This window comes from Trichomycterus rosablanca, chromosome 4 (assembly GCF_030014385.1).
Source record: "Trichomycterus rosablanca isolate fTriRos1 chromosome 4, fTriRos1.hap1, whole genome shotgun sequence".
In the NCBI taxonomy this organism is placed as follows: Eukaryota; Metazoa; Chordata; class Actinopteri; order Siluriformes; family Trichomycteridae; genus Trichomycterus; species Trichomycterus rosablanca.
In genome coordinates, this window is record NC_085991.1 from 54,614,873 (window position 1) to 54,629,387 (window position 14,515).

The 14,515-nt window shown below is 41.4% G+C and overlaps 1 protein-coding gene across 2 annotated transcripts in view; it reads right to left on the minus strand.

Annotated features, from left to right (window-relative positions):
* The window catches only part of rock1 (Rho-associated, coiled-coil containing protein kinase 1), a 100,910-nt gene that overhangs the window by 28,338 nt on the left and 58,057 nt on the right, over positions 1 to 14,515 (minus strand). For both annotated transcript variants that reach the window (XM_062994553.1, XM_062994554.1), the window contains exons 11-18: positions 13,250 to 13,313; positions 13,035 to 13,123; positions 8,932 to 8,980; positions 8,715 to 8,841; positions 8,527 to 8,618; positions 6,377 to 6,623; positions 6,187 to 6,293; positions 5,949 to 6,099 (exon numbers count right to left, since the gene is read on the minus strand). In XM_062994553.1, the coding sequence (XP_062850623.1) occupies positions 5,949 to 6,099; positions 6,187 to 6,293; positions 6,377 to 6,623; positions 8,527 to 8,618; positions 8,715 to 8,841; positions 8,932 to 8,980; positions 13,035 to 13,123; positions 13,250 to 13,313 (926 nt within the window). The remainder of the gene's footprint in view (positions 1 to 5,948; positions 6,100 to 6,186; positions 6,294 to 6,376; positions 6,624 to 8,526; positions 8,619 to 8,714; positions 8,842 to 8,931; positions 8,981 to 13,034; positions 13,124 to 13,249; positions 13,314 to 14,515) is intronic.

Below are 14,515 nucleotides of genomic sequence, written 5' to 3' on the forward strand. Positions count from 1 at the left end.
CATCCTTTAGCATGGTGTCCATAAGAGCCAATTAATTAAATACCCACTGACCAATCATGAGCAATCAATCCAAGGACCAATCAAACTCAGTGACCATCCAAACCGCCCCCAAAAACCCCAATCCAATACAAGATCCTCCTGGACCCTCTGGATTTGCAGCTCATACTTCCTTCAGCATGCTGTCCATCAGAGCCAATTCATTAAAAACCCACTGACCAATCATGACCAATCAACCCAAAGACCAATCAAACCCACTGACCATCCAAAAACCCAATCCAAGATCCTGCTGGACCTCCTGGATTTCCAGCTCATACTTCCGTCAGCATGCTGTCCATCAGAGCCAATTCATTAAAAACCCACTGACCCATCATGACCAATCAACCCAAAGACCAATCAAACCCACTGACCATCCAAAAACCCAATCCAAGATCCTGCTGGACCTCCTGGATTTCCAGCTTCTACGTCCTTCAGCATGCTGTCCATCAGAGCCAATTCATTAAAAACCCACTGACCAATCAAAATAATCAAAGGAACCCAACGAAACCCAAGGACCAATCAAACCCAATGACCATCCAAAAAAAAAACCCGAAAAAACACAATCCAATTCAAGATCCTGCTGGACCTCCTGGATTTCCAGCTTCTACGTCCTTTAGCATGGTGTCCATAAGAGCCAATTAATTAAATACCCACTGACCAATCATGAGCAATCAATCCAAGGACCAATCAAACTCAGTGACCATCCAAACTGCCCCCAAAAACCCCAATCCAATCCAAGATCCTGCTGGACCTCCTGGATTTCCAGCTTCTACGTCCTTCAGCATGCTGTCCATCAGAGCCAATTCATTAAAAACCCACTGACCAATCATGAATCACGACCAATCAAAAAAAGCTGACGACTTATCAAAGGAACCCAACGAAACCCAACGACCATCCCGAAAAAAATCTATTAAATCCAAAATCCTGTGGGACCTCCTGGATTTCCAGCCGCTACGTCCTTCAGCACATGACCCAGAAAGACTTGGGCATTTAGGGATGTCTTATATTCTAACCCAATGACCATCCATAACCCCCCCAAAAAAACCCAATCCAATCCAATCCAATATCCTGCTGGACCTCCTGGATTTCCAGCTTATACGTCCTTCAGAACGTGACCCAAAAATATCTGGGCATTTAAGGACGTCAGTTCTTCCTAAATGCGCTCTGAGGAACGGAGGAGGTAGGAGGCATCTTGAGCGACGTTTACGACGTTAATTATGACTTTAATGAGCGTTAATTTACCCGCCTGGTGAATCACATCAAACTAGACGCTTTTAGACGCCTATAACTGTTTTATTTCATGCTAATACTACAATAATTCATCTATTATAATAAATAAACAGCTGGGAATACGTCACCCACAAATGCGTCACTTAAAAAGTGATGATTGGGGCGCCTGGGTGGAGCAGCAGTCTCACACCCTCTGGGAGGAGCTCTGGAATTCTGATAAGGGCTGTGCCTGAGGGAGGGACGCCGACCAGGACGTCTTTTCGTGTCATTTCTTCCTCAGTCGTCTTAGTGAAGAGAAGTTCGGCATGAAAAAAAAAAGGAATCGAGGCGACGAATTGGGTCACGCCCTCGTTCTCAGTGTGTGAAATGATCTCTGTATGTACGGTGGAAATAAATATGTGGTCCTGGTCATGAAAACAGCTGCAACCCAATAGAATTCGAGCAAATCAGGTTAAAGGGTCTTGAACCAGTAACCTTCTGATTTCTAGACCAGCATCTGAACCGCTGAGCTCCCTCTGCACGCGCCATACTTTACGGCCCTGATTAAGCAACCTATTTTATATAACTACAAGCTAATTACTAATAAACATTACTAAATATAAGCAAAACCTGACGACCAATCAAAGAAAGCCAACGAAACCAATCAATCAAACACAATGACCATCCAAAAACCCAAAAATCGAGGGCCCAACAGTGGCAGCCTAGGCAGTCGTGGGATTCGAACCAGTAAGCTTCTGGTTTCTAGACCAGCATCTGATCCTCTGAGCTCATATCTGGTTCATGGTCATGATCAAACAACCAAATTCCAACTAACTGGAAGCTAATTGCTTACAAATGTATATTATATAAAATATATAGGCAAAATGTACATAAATACACTGTGTGGTCAAAAATATCTGGACGCTTCCCGGCTCCTACGTCCTTCAGCACTGACCAATCATGACCAATCAAACAGACCTAATGACCAATCAAACAAACCCAATGACCAATCAAACAAACCCAATGACCAACCAAACAAACTCAATGACCAATCAAACAAACCCAATGACCAATCAAACAAACCCAATGACCAATCAAACAAACCCAATGACCAATCAAACAAACCCAATGACTAACCAAACAAACCCAATAATCAAACAAACCCAATGACTAAACAAACCTAATGACCAATCAAACAAACCCAACGACCAAACAAACCCAATGACCAATCAAATAAACCCAATAACCAACCAAACAAACCCAATGACCAAACAAACCTAATGACCAATCAAATAAACCCAACAACCAATCAAACCCAATGACCAACCAAACAAACCCAATAATCAAACAAACCCAACGACCAAACAAACCCAATGACCAATCAAATAAACCCAATAACCAACCAAACAAACCCAATGACCAAACAAACCTAATGACCAACCAAACAAACCCAACAACCAATCAAACCCAATGACCAACCAAACAAACCCAATGACCAAACAAACCTAATGACCAATCAAATAAACCCAACAACCAATCAAACCCAATGACCAACCAATCAAACCCAATGACCAACCAAACAAACCCAATGACTAACCAAACAAACCCAATGACCAACCAATCAAACCCAATGACCAACCAAACAAACCCAATGACCAACCAAACAAACCCAATGACCAACCAATCAAACCCAATGACCAACCAAACAAACCCAATGACCAACCAAACAAACCCAACAACCAATCAAACCCAATGACCAACCAAACAAAGCCAACAACCAAACAAACCCAATGACCAAACAAATAAACCCAATGACCAACCAATCAAGCCCAATGACCAACCAAACAAACCCAATGACCAAACAAACCCAATGACCAAACAAACCTAATGACCAAACAAACCCAATGGCCAATCAAATAAACCCAACAACCAATCAAACCCAATGACCAACCAATCAAACCCAATGACCAAACAAACCTAATGACCAAACAAACCCAATGGCCAATCAAATAAACCCAACAACCAATCAAACCCAATGACCAACCAATCAAACCCAATGACCAACCAAACAAACCCAATGACCAACAAAACAAACCCAATGACCAACCAATCAAACCCAATGACCAACCAAACAAACCCAATGACCAACCAAACAAACCCAATGACCAACCAAACAAACCCAATGACCAACCAATCAAACCCAATGACCAACCAATCAAACCCAATGGCCAATCAAATAAACCCAACAACCAATCAAACCCAATGACCAACCAAACAAACCCAATGACCAAACAAACCTAATGACCAAACAAACCCAATGGCCAATCAAATAAACCCAATGACCAATCAAACCCAATGACCAACCAATCAAACCCAATGACCAACCAAACAAACCCAATGACCAACCAAACAAACCCAATGACCAACCAATCAAACCCAATGACCAACCAAACAAACCCAATGACCAACCAAACAAACCCAATGACCAACCAAACAAACCCAATGACCAACCAATCAAACCCAATGACCAACCAATCAAACCCAATGACCAACCAAACAAACCCAACAACCAATCAAACCCAATGACCAACCAAACAAACCCAATGACCAACCAAACAAACCCAATAACCAACCAAACAAACCCAATGACCAAACAAACCTAATGACCAATCAAACCCAATGACCAAACAAACCTAATGACCAATCAAATAAACCCAACAACCAATCAAACCCAATGACCAACCAAACAAACCCAACAACCAATCAAACCCAATGACCAACCAAACAAACCCAATGACCAAACAAACCTAATGACCAAACAAACCCAATGACCAACCAAACAAACCTAATGACCAATCAAACCCAATGACCAAACAAACCTAATGACCAATCAAATAAACCCAACAACCAATCAAACCCAATGACCAACCAATCAAACCCAATGACCAACCAAACAAACCCAATGACTAACCAAACAAACCCAATGACCAACCAATCAAACCCAATGACCAACCAAACAAACCCAATGACCAACCAAACAAACCCAATGACCAACCAAACAAACCCAACAACCAATCAAACCCAATGACCAACCAAACAAACCCAACAACCAAACAAACCCAATGACCAACCAAACAAACCCAATGACCAACCAATCAAACCCAATGACCAACCAAACAAACCCAATGACCAACCAAACAAACCCAACAACCAATCAAACCCAATGACCAACCAAACAAACCCAACAACCAATCAAACCCAATGACCAACCAATCAAACCCAATGACCAACCAATCAAACCCAATAATCAAACAAACCCAATGACCAACCAATCAAACCCAATGACCAATCAAACAAACCCAATGACCAACCAATCAAACCCAATAATCAAACAAACCCAATGACCAACCAATCAAACCCAATGACCAACCAAACAAACCCAATGACCAACCAAACAAACCCAATGACCAAACAAACAAACCCAATAATCAAACAAACCCAATGACCAAACAAACAAACCCAATAATCAAACAAACCCAATAATCAAACAAACCCAATGACCAACCAATCAAACCCAATGACCAACCAAACAAACCCAATAATCAAACAAACCCAATGACCAACCAAACAAACCCAATGACAAACCAAACAAACCCAATAATCAAACAAACCCAATGACCAACCAAACAAACCCAATGACCAACCAATCAAACCCAATAATCAAACAAACCCAATGACCAACCAATCAAACCCAATAATCAAACAAACCCAATGACCAACCAAACAAACCCAATGACAAACCAAACAAACCCAATAATCAAACAAACCCAATGACCAACCAAACAAACCCAATGACAAACCAAACAAACCCAATAATCAAACAAACCCAATGACCAACCAAACAAACCCAATGACCAACCAATCAAACCCAATAATCAAACAAACCCAATGACCAACCAATCAAACCCAATAATCAAACAAACCCAATGACCAACCAAACAAACCCAATGACAAACCAAACAAACCCAATGACCAATCAATCAAACCCAATAATCAAACAAACCCAATGACCAACCAATCAAACCCAATAATCAAACAAACCCAATGACCAACCAATCAAACCCAACGACCAACCAATCAAACCCAATAATCAAACAAACCCAATGACCAACCAATCAAACCCAATAATCAAACAAACCCAATGACAAACCAAACAAACCCAACGACCAACCAATCAAACCCAATAATCAAACAAACCCAATGACAAACCAATCAAACCCAATAATCAAACAAACCCAATGACAAACCAAACAAACCCAATAATCAAACAAACCCAATGACCAACCAATCAAACCCAATAATCAAACAAACCCAATGACAAACCAAACAAACCCAATAATCAAACAAACCCAATGACCAACCAATCAAACCCAACGACCAACCAAACAAACCCAACGACCAAAAAAACCCAATGACCAAACAAACCCAATGACCAAACAAACCCAATGACCAAACAATCGTTCTCATTGTTCGTCTGAAGCTCTTCATGGACCTATTCTCACGTGGATGCGTGACCGTGACCTTGTTGGACGTCCCCCTTTGTCCCCTTTGATGTCTGTGTATGGGAATTTGTGCCCGAGACGTGATTTCCTTTATAAGAAATTCGATAATTAGAAGGGCGTCCGAATACTTCTCGCTCGTACCGTGCATGGCGGCCGATTTGGCCTCCTCGATGGACTCGTATTTGTCGGTGAGCTGAGCTCGTGCCACCCTGTGCTCGGTGATCTCCTGATCCAGGCGCTGCTGCAGGATCTTCAGCTTGTAGTTCAGATCGATCTCCATGCTGTTCTTCTCCTGCACACACACACACACGGGTCAGGTTCACGACGACACACTCACCAAACGTACGGATCTTCTCCAGGAGCTTCCGTCCCGGCTCACCTTCTCCAGAATGTTGCAGCTCTCCTGCGCCTGCTTCCTCTCCGCTTCCATCTTGGATAGAGTCTGCTTCAGGTTCTTGTTGTCCTCCTGAAGGCTGGTGATACGAGCTACACACACACACACACACAGCATCAGTACACGTTAACAGGTTATAACCAGCTCGTTAGTGGAGCGGATGTCCGGTACGTACCCTGCAGTTGGCGGATCTCCTCGGAGCCCTGGCTGCAGGTTCTTCTCTCGGTGTCCAGCGTGTTCTGCAGCTGCTGCTGTTCCCTCTCCAGCCGCTGACGGGCGTCGTCGGCCGCCCGGCCCTTCTCCAGAAGCTCCCCGTACTGAGACTCCAGCTGACTCATGGCCTTGGCCATCTCCGTCTGGCTCTTCCTCAGCCGCGCCGCCGTGTCCGATTCCACACGCAGCAGGGAGTTGGCCTCCTCCAACTGACCGACAGAAGCCAGAGATCCATCAGTCCAGTGTGGCACAGTAAATAGGTGCACTAATCTTATTTAGGTATGGGCTTTATACAGCGGTCAGAAAACAACAACAAAATCCCACTGACCAATCAAACCCAAAGACCAAACCCGGTGACCAACTAAACAAACCCAATGACCAACCAAAAAAACCCACTGATCAATCAAAACACCCATCAACCAACCAAAGAAACCAACTGACCAACCAATGAAACCCATCAACCAACCAAAGAAACCTACTAACCTACCAATGAAACCCATCAACCAACTAAAGAAACCTACTAACCTACCAAAGAAACCCAAACAAACCCATCGACCTACCAAACAAACCCATCGACCTACCAAACAAACCCATCGACCTACCAAACAAACCCATCGACCTACCAAACAAACCCAGACCTACCAAACAAACCCATCGACCTACCAAACAAACCCATCGACCTACCAAACAAACCCATCGACCTACCAAACAAACCCATCGACCTACCAAAGAAACCCATCGACCTACCAAAGAAACCCATCGACCTACCAAACAAACCCATCGACCTACCAAACAAACCCATCGACCTACCAAACAAACCCATCGACCTACCAAACAAACCCAGACCTACCAAACAAACCCATCGACCTACCAAACAAACCCATCGACCTACCAAACAAACCCATCGACCTACCAAACAAACCCATCGACCTACCAAACAAACCCATCGACCAACCAAACAAACCCATCGACCAACCAAAGAAACCAACTGACCAACCAATGAAACCCATCAACCAACTAAAGAAACCTACTAACCTACCAAAGAAACCCAAAGAAACCCATCGACCTACCAAACAAACCCATCGACCTACCAAACAAACCCATCGACTTACCAAACAAACCCATCGACCTACCAAACAAACCCAAACAAACCCATCGACCTACCAAACAAACCCATCGACCTACCAAACAAACCCATCGACCTACCAAACAAACCCATCGACCTACCAAACAAACCCATCGACTTACCAAACAAACCCATCGACCTACCAAACAAACCCATCGACCTACCAAACAAACCCATCGACCTACCAAAGAAACCCAATGACCAACCAAAAAAACCCATCGACCTACCAAACAAACCCATCGACCTACCAAACAAACCCATCGACCTACCAAACAAACCCAAACAAACCCATCGACCTACCAAACAAACCCATCGACCTACCAAACAAACCCATCGACCTACCAAACAAACCCATCGACCTACCAAACAAACCCATCGACTTACCAAACAAACCCATCGACCTACCAAACAAACCCATCGACCTACCAAACAAACCCATCGACCTACCAAACAAACCCAATGACCAACCAAAAAAACCCATCGACCTACCAAACAAACCCATCGACCTACCAAACAAACCCATCGACCTACCAAACAAACCCATCGACCTACCAAACAAACCCTGACCAACCAAACAAACCCATCGACCTACCAAACAAACTCACTGACCAACCAAACAAACCCACTGACCAACCAAACGCCAAAGAAACCCAATGACCAACAAACAAACTCAATGACCAACAAACAAACCCAGTGACCAATCAAACAAACCCAATGACCAACAAACAAACTCAATGACCAACAAACAAACCCAGTGACCAATCAAAGAAACCCACTGACCTACCAAAGAAACCCAACGACCACCAGTAGATGACCAATGACCAACCGAATGACCAACCAAACAAACTCAATGACCAAATCAAACAAACCCAATAACCAAACAAACTCAATGACCAAATTAAACAAACCCAATGACCAATCCGTGTGTGTGTGTGTGTGTGTGTTGATGCATGAATATGAAGTGATACAGGTGTGGAGCAGTGTACCTGGTGCTGCAGTTGGCTGATCTTGTCGCTGGAGGCCTGAGTGTTCTGGCTGAGCTTCCTCATGTTCTCCAGATGTTCCTTCAGAGTGGAAACTGAACACCAAACAGATAACGAACACCATGGTGAGAGGAGGAGAAGAAACATGGAGAGGAGAGAAGGTTGGGATTAGAACCGAATATTGAACTCACCCTCGTTCTCCAGGTTGCGTCGCTCCTGTTCGGCCTTGCGTTGGTTCTCGGTGAGTCGGTGCTGCAGCAGGAGTTTATCCTTCTCCAGCAGAGACGCGCTGGCCTCGGCAATCTTCCTGGCATTACTCTGAGAGGGGCACAAATCCGTCAGTCCCATCCCAATTCCTTATTCATTCTGATTAAAGAGAGGAGAGAGGAGAAGGTTCTGTACACTCACCTCTTCATCCAGCTCCTTCATCATCTTGTTCAGTTTGGTGTTAGACGCCCTACAGACCAGACGACAGAATATTACAATAAAAATCTTTATTACAGGAAGATCATTAAGCGCTTATATTTGTTTAGTGAATGAATTCACACGAGGGTGAATGAATGAATATACGGATATATGAACACGAGGATAAATTAATGTACGAATAAACACAGGGATGGACACAAGGGTGAATAAATGAATGTATAATTATATTCAGGGATAAACATTAAAGTGAATAAATGTATGAATGAATGAATGAATGAATGAATAGACAGATTAGCATCAGAGTAAATAAATGAATGTAAAATACACTGAGATGGACATGAAGATAAATGAATGTATGATTATATGGACAAATGGACATGAGGGTGAATGAATGAATGTATGATTATATAAACGGACATGAGGGTGAATGAACGAATGTATAAATATACAAATGAATGGACATGAGGGTGAATGAATGAATGTATGATTATATAAACGGACATGAGGGTGAATGAATAAATGTATAAATATACAAATGAATGGACATGAGGGTGAATGAATGAATGTATGATTATATAAACGGACATGAGGGTGAATGAATAAATGTATAAATATACAAATGAATGGACATGAGGGTGAATGAATGAATGTATGATTATATAAACGGACATGAGGGTGAATGAATAAATGTATGATTATATAAACGGACATGAGAGTGAATGAACGAATGTATAAATATACAAATGCATGGACACAAGGGTAAATGAATGAATGAATATATGAACGAACATGAGGGTGAATTAATAAATGTATGAATATATAAACAGACATGAGGGTGAATGTATGAATGTATGAAGATACGGACTGGACACAAGGGTGAACGAATGAATGTATAAATATATAAACAAACATTACAGTGAATGAATGAATGTATGAATATACAAACGGACATGAGGGTGAATGAACGAATGTATGAATAGACAGACTGATGCAAGGGTAAATGAATGTATGAATATATAAACGGACGAGGGTGAACGAATGAATGTATAAATATACAGACTGATGGACACAACGGTAAATGAATGTATGAATATATAAACGGGCATGAGGGTGAATGAATGAATATACAGACTGATGCAAGGGTAAATGAATGTATGAATATATAAACGGACGAGGGTGAATGAATGAATTTATAAATATATAGACTGATGGACACAAGGGTGAATGAATGAATGTATGAATATACAGACTGATGGACACAACGGTAAATGAATGTATGAATATATAAACGGACATGAGGGTGAATGAATGAATGTATGAATATACAGACTGATGGACACAACGGTAAATGAATGTATGAATATATAAACGGTCGAGGGTGAATGAATGAATGTATGAATATACAGACTGATGGACACAACGGTAAATGAATGTATGAATATATAAACGGTCGAGGGTGAATGAATGAATGTATGAATATACAGACTGATGGACACAACGGTAAATGAATGTATGAATATATAAACGGACGAGGGTGAATGAATGAATGTATGAATATACAGACTGATGGACACAATGGTAAATGAATGTATGAATATATAAATGGACATGAGGGTGAATGAATGAATGTATGAATATACAGACTGATGGACACAACGGTAAATGAATGTATGAATATATAAACGGTCGAGGGTGAATGAATGAATGTATGAATATACAGACTGATGGACACAATGGTAAATGAATGTATGAATATATAAATGGACATGAGGGTGAATGAATGAATGTATGAATATACAGACTGATGGACACAACGGTAAATGAATGTATGAATATATAAACGGACATGAGGGTGAACGAATGAATGTATGAATATACAGACTGATGGACACAATGGTAAATGAATGTATGAATATATAAACGGACGAGGGTGAATGAATGAATGTATGAATATACAGACTGATGGACACAATGGTAAATGAATGTATGAATATATAAATGGACATGAGGGTGAATGAATGAATGTATGAATATACAGACTGATGGACACAACGGTAAATGAATGTATGAATATATAAACGGACATGAGGGTGAACGAATGAATGTATGAATATACAGACTGATGGACACAACGGTAAATGAATGTATGAATATATAAACGGTCGAGGGTGAATGAATGAATGTATGAATATACAGACTGATGGACACAACGGTAAATGAATGTATGAATATATAAACGGTCGAGGGTGAATGAATGAATTTATGAATATATAGACTGATGGACACAACGGTAAATGAATGTATGAATATATAAACAGGCATGAGGGTGAATGAATGAATGTATGAATATATAAATGGACATGAGGGTGAATAAACAAATGTATGAATATACGGACTGATGGACACAAGGGTGAGTGAATGTGTGAATATATGGATAAGTGGATATGAGGGTGAATGAATGAATGTATAAATATACGGGCGCATTGACACAAGAGCAAATGAATGTATGAATTTAAGAACAAATGGACATGAGAGTAAATAAAGGTATGAATATATGATGCATGGATGGATGGACGTGAGGATGAATGAATGAATGTATGAATGTATAGATAGTTGAACAAAAGGGTGAATGAATGAATGGATGAATGAATATATAGACAGATAAACATAAAAGTGAAAGAATAAAAATATGAGCAAATGGACATGGGTGAATGAATGCATGAATTTACGTACAGATGGACATGAGGGTAAATGAAGGTATGAATACATGGGTGCATGGATGGATGGACGTGAGGGTGAATGAATGAATGTATGTATGAATGTATAGACGAATGAACAAACGTGAGAGTGAATGAATGGATGAATATATAGACAGATAAACGTGAGAGTGAATGAATGAATGTAAAATATACTGACAGATAAACATAAAAGTGACTGAATGAAAATATGAACAAATGGACATGGGTGAATGAATGCATGAATTTACGTACAGATAGACATGAGCGTAGATGAATGTATGAATATATGGATGCATGAATGGATGGACGTGAGGGTGAATGAATGAATGTATGAATGTATGAACGGATGAACAAAAGGGCGAATGAATGGATGAATTTATGAACAGATGGACATATGGGTGAATAAATGAATGTATGACTATATGAAGGTGAATGAATGAAAAACAGATGTGAGTGAATGAACATGTACAGAGGAATAGATGGACGGTGAAGACTGGTATGGAATGAATGTCTGGTTGGAATAGAATGAATGAATGAATAAATGAATGAATGACTATATGAATGAATGACTATATGAAGGTGAATGAATGAAAAACAGATGTGAGTGAATGAACATGTACAGAGGAATAGATGGACGGTGAAGACTGGTATGGAATGAATGTATGGTTGGAATAGAATGAATGAATGAATGAATAAATGAATGAATGACTATATGAAGGTGAATGAATGAAAAACAGATGTGAGTGAATGAACATGTACAGAGGAATAGATGGACGGTGAAGACTGGTATGGAATGAATGTATGGTTGGAATAGAATGAATGAATGAATGAATAAATGAATGAATGAATAAATGAATGAATAAATGAATGCATGGACGTATATGAAGATAAAAAATATAAACAGATAGTGAAGACTGATATGAATGAATGAATGAATGAATATACAGACTGATGGGCATGAGGGTGAATGAATGAATGTATGGTTGGAATAGAATGAATGAATGAATAAATGAATGAATAAATGAATGCATGGACGTACATGAAGATAAAAAATATAAACAGATAGTGAAGACTGATATGAATGAATGAATGAATGAATGTGTGAATATACAGACTGATGGGCATGAGGGTGAATGAATGAATGTATGAATATATAAACGGACATGAAGGTGAATGAATGAATGTACTAACAGATGGACATGTGGGTGAATGTATGAATATGTGGACAGACAAAGGTGAATGAATGAAAAACAGAGGTGAGTGAATGAACATGTACAGAGGAGTAAACAGATAGTGAAGACTGATATGAATGAATGAATGAATGAACACATGAGCAGCTCCGTGTACCTGCACTTCTGCTCGATCTCGTCCTTCTGCTGCATCTCTCCGTGAAGCTGCTCCTCCAGCTGGTGGATTTTCTTTAGCATGTTCTCCAGCTGAAGGTGAACGCATGAGGAACAGCATTAGCATCAGTTAGCAGGTCGGGGCTGCAGGCAGGACAGTGCAGCACCTGGGCTCTCTGACTCTGAAGCTACTCTGGATGAAGTGGTGAAGGTCCTTACCTGACTCTTGTCCTCCTTAGTGGTGCTGTTGCACTTGTTACTGGTCTTCGACCCTCGAGGAGACCTGAACCAGAGAGCAGAAGAACGCACTTCATACGCTGCATTAAATATTCGTCATTTATTATTTAGGATTTTTTTCGGGTTGCTGGACGACCAGAAAGCAGCGAGAGCAACATCACAGAACCACAAATCGTCCCCGGGCAGGAGTCAGCAAGTCACAGGTCTCAGTATCAGATTTATTATAAGGAAACTATGAAAGGGTGGCAGGATGACTTGAAAGCAGCGAGAGCAACATGGCCATCAGATTTATTATAAAGAAGCTAAGAAAGGTTGGCAGGACGACCTGAAAGCAGCGAGAACAACATCGGCATCAGTACAACCGCTCCCATCATACACAAGTGGAACCTTCACAGAACCACAAATCGTCCCCGGACAGGAGCAGCACACAATTCTTATTATCAGATTTATTATAAGGAAACTATGGAAGAGTTGCAGGACGACCTGAAAGCAGCGAGAACAACATCGGCATCAGTACAACCGCTCCAGTCAAGCTTCACAGAACCACAAATCGTCCCCGGACAAGAGCAGCACACAAGTCTTATAACACGATTTATTATTAAAATGCTAGGAAATGGTTGCAGGATGACCAGAAAGCAGCGAGAACAACATCGCCGTTGGTACAACCGCTCCCATTATCCACAAGTGGAACCTTCACAGAACCACAGTTTGTCCCCGGACAGGAGCAGCACGTAAGTCTTGCTATCAGATTGATTATAAAGATCTAAAAAAGGGTTGCAGGACGACCGGAAAGCAGCGAGAACAACATCGCCGTCAGTACAACCGCTCCCGTCAACCTTTACAGAACCACAAATCGTCCCCAGACAGGACCAGCACACGAGTCTCGCTGTCGGATCTATTATAGAAAAGCTAATAAAGGGTTGCAGGACGACCGGAAAGCAGCGAGAACAACATCGCCGTCAGTACAACCGCTCCCGTCACCGTCCCCGGACAGGAGCAGCACACAAGTCTCTGTATCAGATTTGTTATAAGGAAACTATGGAAGGGTGGCAGGATGACCAGAAAGCAGCGAGAACAACATCGCTGTCAGTACAACCGCTCCCATCATCCATGAGTGGAACCTTTACAGAACCACTAATCGTCCCCGGACAGGAGCAGCACACGACTCACTATCAGATTTATTATAACGTAGCTTGGGAAGGATTGCAGGACGACCCGAAAGCAGCGAGAACAACATCAACGTCGGAA